The sequence below is a fragment of the Sceloporus occidentalis genome, unplaced genomic scaffold, assembly GCF_023333645.1.
Source record: "Sceloporus occidentalis isolate IW3139 unplaced genomic scaffold, rSceOcc1.0.p SCAF_5, whole genome shotgun sequence".
Lineage (NCBI taxonomy): Eukaryota > Metazoa > Chordata > Lepidosauria > Squamata > Phrynosomatidae > Sceloporus > Sceloporus occidentalis.
The window spans coordinates 96,143,462-96,149,461 of NW_028316985.1; the positions used below are offsets into that span (position 1 = coordinate 96,143,462).

The 6,000-nt window shown below is 50.1% G+C and overlaps 1 protein-coding gene across 2 annotated transcripts in view; it reads right to left on the reverse strand.

Annotated features, from left to right (window-relative positions):
- The window catches only part of STX18 (syntaxin 18), an 80,557-nt gene extending 75,031 nt beyond the window's left edge, over nucleotides 1-5,526 (reverse strand). The window contains exon 1 of one of the 2 annotated variants that reach the window (XM_089524799.1): nucleotides 5,507-5,526. Coding sequence is in view for 1 of the 2 variants with exons in the window: in XM_089524794.1 (XP_089380920.1) it covers nucleotides 4,449-4,625 (177 nt within the window). In the remaining variant the exon portion in view is untranslated. Of the gene's footprint in view, nucleotides 1-4,448; nucleotides 4,636-5,506 lie in introns of those variants that run through there. The other variant, XM_089524794.1, reaches the window with a different exon arrangement.
- Nucleotides 5,527-6,000: the final 474 nt, after the last annotated feature.

A 6,000-nucleotide genomic window follows, 5' to 3' on the forward strand; every position in this document is an offset into this window, starting at 1 on the left:
GCAAGTATTCCCAATGATCCTCTATGGGCCAATATTCCCAATGATCCTCTATGGGCAAACATCCCCCAATGCTTCCCTATGGGCAAACATCCCTCAATGCTTCCCTATGGGCAAACATCCCCCAATGCTCCCCAAGTGGGCAAACATTCCCAATGCTTTCCTATGGGCAAACATTCCCCAATGCTTCCCTATGGGCAAACATTCCTAATGCTTCCCTATGGGCAAATGTTCCCAATGCTTCTCTATGGGCAAACATCCCCCAATGCTTCCCTATGGGCCAATATTCCCAATGCTTCCCTACGGGCCAATATTCCCAATGCTTCTCTACGGGCAAACATCCCCCAATGCTTCCCTATGGGCCAATATCCCCCAATGCTTCCCTATGGGCCAATATTCCCAATGCTTCCCTATGGGCCAATATTCCCAATGCTTCCCTATGGGCCCATATTCCCAATGCTTCCCTATGGGCCCATATTCCCAATGCTCTCCTATGGGCCAATATTCCCAATGCTTCCCTATGGGCCAATATTCCCAATGCTTCCCTATGGGCCCGTATTCCCAATGCTTCCCTATGGGCCCATATTCCCAATGATTCCCTATGGGCCCATATTCCCAATGCTTCCCTATGGGCCCATATTCCCAATGCTTCCCTATGGGCCAATATCCCCCAATGCTTCCCTATGGGCCAATATTCCCAATGCTTCCCTATGGGCCTATATTCCCAATGCTCCCCTATGGGCCAATATTCCCAATGCTCTCCTATGGGCCAATATTCCCAATGCTTCCCTATGGGCCAGTATTCCCAATGCTTCCCTATGGGCCAATATTCCCAATGCTTCCCTATGGGCCAATATTCCCAATGCTCTCCTATGGGCCAATATTCCCAATGCTCTCCTATGGGCCAATATTCCCAATGCTTCCTTATGGGCCAGTATTCCCAATGCTTCCCTATGGGCCAGTATTCCCAATGCTTCCCTATGGGCCAGTATTCCCAATGCTTCCCTATGGGCCTATATTCCCAATGCTTCCCTATGGGCCAATATTCCCAATGCTTCCCTATGGGCCTATATTCCCAATGCTTCCCTATGGGCCGATATCCCCCAATGCTTCCCTATGGGCCGATATCCCCCAATGCTTCCCTATGGGCCGATATCCCCCAATGCTTCCCTATGGGCCAATATTCCCAATGCTTCCCTATGGGCCAATATCCCCAATGCTTCCCTATGGGCCAGTATTCCCAATGCTTCCCTATGAGCCAATATTCCCAATGCTTCCCTATGGGCCAATATCCCCAATGCTTCCCTATGGGCCAATATTCCCAATGCTTCCCTATGGGCAAATATCCCCAATGCTTCCCTATGGGCCAATATCCCCAATGCTTCCCTATGGGCCAATATCCCCAATGCTTCCCTATGGGCCAATATTCCCAATGCTTCCCTGTGAGCCAATATCCCCAATGCTTCTCTATGGGCCAATATCCCCAATGCTTCCCTATGGGCCAATATTCCCAATGCTTCTCTATGGGCAAACATTCCCAATGCTTCCCTATGGGCCAATATTCCCAATGCTTCCCTATGGGCCAATATCCCCAATGCTTCCCTATGGGCCAATATCCCCAATGCTTCCCTATGGGCCAATATCCCCAATGCTTCCCTATGGGCCAATATTCCCAATGATCCTCTATGGGCCAATATCCCCAATGCCTCCCTGTGGGCCAATATCCCCAATGCTTCCCTATGGGCCAATATCCCTAATGCTTCCCTATGGGCCAATATTCCCAATGCTTCCCTATGGGCCAATATCCCCAATGCTTCCCTGTGGGCCAATATCCCCAATGCTTCCCTATAGGCCAATATTCCCAATGATCCTCTATGCGCCAATATTCCCAATGCTTTCCTATGGGCCAATATTCCCAATGCTTTCCTATGGGCAAGTATTCCCAATGATCCTCTATGGGCCAATATTCCCAATGATCCTCTATGGGCAAACATCCCTCAATGCTTCCCTATGGGCAAACATCCCCCAATGCTCCCCAAGTGGGCAAACATTCCCAATGCTTTCCTATGGGCAAACATTCCCCAATGCTTCCCTATGGGCAAATGTTCTCAATGCTTCTCTATGGGCAAACATCCCCCAATGCTTCCCTATGGGCCAATATCCCCCAATGCTTCCCTATGGGCCAATATCCCCAATGCTTCCCTATGGGCCAATATTCCCAATGATCCTCTATGGGCCAATATCCCCAATGCCTCCCTGTGGGCCAATATCCCCAATGCTTCCCTATGGGCCAATATCCCTAATGCTTCCCTATGGGCCAATATACCCAATGCTTCCCTATGGGCCAATATCCCCAATGCTTCCCTGTGGGCCAATATCCCCAATGCTTCCCTATAGGCCAATATTCCCAATGATCCTCTATGCGCCAATATTCCCAATGCTTTCCTATGGGCAAGTATTCCCAATGATCCTCTATGGGCCAATATTCCCAATGATCCTCTATGGGCAAACATCCCTCAATGCTTCCCTATGGGCAAACATCCCCCAATGCTCCCCAAGTGGGCAAACATTCCCAATGCTTTCCTATGGGCAAACATTCCCCAATGCTTGCCTATGGGCAAACATTCCTAATGCTTCCCTATGGGCAAATGTTCTCAATGCTTCTCTATGGGCAAACATCCCCCAATGCTTCCCTATGGGCCAATATCCCCCAATGCTTCCCTATGGGCCAATATCCCCCAATGCTTCCCTATGGGCCAATATTCCCAATGCTTCCCTATGGGCCCATATTCCCAATGCTCCCCTATGGGCCCATATTCCCAATGCTCCCCTATGGGCCCATATTCCCAATGCTTCCCTATGGGCCAATATTCCCAATGCTTTCCTATGGGCCCGTATTCCCAATGCTTCCCTATGGGCCCGTATTCCCAATGCTTCCCTATGGGCCCATATTCCCAATGCTTCCCTATGGGCCCATATTCCCAATGCTTCCCTATGGGCCCATATTCCCAATGCTTCCCTATGGGCCAATATCCCCCAATGCTTCCCTATGGGCCAATATTCCCAATGCTTCCCTATGGGCCAATATTCCCAATGCTCTCCTATGGGCCAATATTCCCAATGCTTCCCTATGGGCCAGTATTCCCAATGCTTCCCTATGGGCCAGTATTCCCAATGCTTCCCTATGGGCCAATATTCCCAATGCTTCCCTATGGGCCAATATTCCCAATGCTCTCCTATGGGCCAATATTCCCAATGCTCTCCTATGGGCCAATATTCCCAATGCTCTCCTATGGGCCAGTATTCCCAATGCTTCCCTATGGGCCAGTATTCCCAATGCTTCCCTATGGGCCAATATTCCCAATGCTTCCCTATGGGCCAGTATTCCCAATGCTTCCCTATGGGCAAATATCCCCAATGCTTCCCTATGGGCCAATATCCCCAATGCTTCCCTATGGGCCAATATCCCCAATGCTTCCCTATGGGCCAATATCCCCAATGCTTCCCTATGGGCCAGTATTCCCAATGCTTCCCTATGGGCCCATATTCCCAATGCTTCCCTATGAGCCCATATTCCCAATGCTTCCCTATGGGCCAATATTCCCAATGCTTCCCTATGGGCCTATATTCCCAATGCTCTCCTATGGGCCAATATTCCCAATGCTTCCCTATGGGCCAGTATTCCCAATGCTTCCCTATGGGCCAATATTCCCAATGCTTCCCTATGGGCCCGTATTCCCAATGCTTCCCTATGGGCCCGTATTCCCAATGATTCCCTATGGGCCCATATTCCCAATGCTTCCCTATGGGCCCATATTCCCAATGCTTCCCTATGGGCCAGTATTCCCAATGATTCCCTATGGGCCCGTATTCCCAATGCTCTCCTATGGGCCAATATTCCCAATGCTCTCCTATGGGCCAATATTCCCAATGCTCTCCTATGGGCCAATATTCCCAATGCTCCCCTATGGGCCAGTATTCCCAATGCTTCCCTATGGGCCAATATTCCCAATGCTTCCCTATGGGCCAATATTCCCAATGCTTCCCTATGGGCCAATATTCCCAATGCTTCCCTATGGGCCAGTATTCCCAATGCTTCCCTATGGGCTGATATCCCCCAATGCTTCCCTATGGGCCAATATTCCCAATGCTTCCCTATGGGCCAATATCCCCAATGCTTCCCTATGGGCACATATTCCCAATGCTTCCCTATGGGCCCATATTCCCAATGCTCTCCTATGGGCCAATATTCCCAATGCTTCCCTATGGGCCCATATTCCCAATGCTTCCCTATGGGCCAATATTCCCAATGCTTCCCTATGGGCCAATATTCCCAATGCTCTCTTATGGGCCAATATTCCCAATGCTCTCCTATGGGCCAATATTCCCAATGCTCAATGCTTCCCTATGGGCCAATATCCCTGCCACGTAGGTCCCCTGCTGCTACTCACCACCTCGCGAGCCCTGCCAGAGAAGTCACTCCTGGGCCTGCCTCCGCGCTTGAGCAGCAGGGCATCGTCGCTGCTTCCTCCTCCTCCTCCTCCTCCCAGAGGGACCCCCAGCGCCTTGTTCCGGGTCTTCACTGTCTTCACGCTGGCCTTGAACAGGAGCGTGATGTCCACCGCCATGACTGAGGGAAGCCCCGCCCACTACTGGGGCCCGCCCCTTACTCAGCCACGCCCCGCGTCCGTCCCCGAAAGTGTTCCCCCTCAGAACAGAGCCGCGCGCTAAGGTTCCGTCCCTCCACACTGGAGAAATAATCCAGTTTGGTATCGGTTTAATTCTTTTTTTGGCTCAAGGCTATGGAATTCTGGGAGTTGGAGTTCGTTGTGGGCCCAGAGCGGAGCAGAGCGGTGCTCTGGGCCCACAACGAACTCCAACTCCCAGAATTCCATAGCCTTGAGCCAAAATTGAGTTAAAGCGGTACCAAACCGGGTTATTTCTTCAGTGTGGATGCAGCCTGGGTCCCTTCCTTCATGATCTCTTAACCACCAGCCCCTCCATATAACATATAATTGTCAAATTACAATACAATACAATAAAAAATAACTAGAAAGGTTCCTTGGAGCCCATATTCTTCTCCCACTGCCTGGAATAGCTGGAAGGAGAGGCACCCAGAAGCCCCTCCTTAGCCTTCCTTCCCTTTCTGTTGCTGTTGTTTTTGTTCTTGTGTGCCTTCCCAAGTCCTTAATTCCAGACCTATGGCAACCCTGAAGTGAACCTACCATGGGTTTTCCCTTGGAAAGCTTTGTTCAGTGGAGGTTTGGCATTGCCTTCCTCTGATGAGGCTGAGAGAGTGTGACTTGCCCAAGGACACCCAGTGGGTTGCCATGGCTGAGCTGGGAAGGATTCAAACCCTAGACTCCAGTCCAACACTCAAACCACTGAGGCTAGAGTCTATGAAAGCTCATGCTGCCAATTTCTTTCAGTTAATCTCAGAGGTGCTACAAGATCTCTCTACATTATCATCATCATCATCATCATCATCATCTCAAAATAAACCAAATACATCTGAGGAAGTAGACTGAAGTCTAGGAAAGCTCCCGCTGCCAATTCCTTTCTTTTCGGTAGTCTCAAAGGGGCTACAAGATCTCTCTGTGTACTGATTCTACAGACTAACACGGCTATATCTTTGAACTCAAACCTCTAGGCCATGCTGGCTCTCCAGGAAATATGTCAATTGGTGGTTATTGTGTGTGTTCAGGTCATTTCTGACTTATGCTAAAGTGACCCCATCCTGGGGTTTTCTTATCAAGATTTCTTCAGAGAAGGGTTGCCATTGCCTTCCTCCGTGGCTGAGAGTATGTGACTTGCCCAAGTTCGCTCAGATGCAAATAGTCCCTCTCCTAGGCCACCAGGTGCATTGGGACGACACCTCCTCCCTGCCCAGGTCCAAGGATGGCATTGCCTGATCTCTGAGAGGGTCATGTCCTACATTTTTCTCAAATGTCCTAAATTTCATGGTGTCTTGTCCTCCTTTGCAGTTAGGACATCTGGTCACAC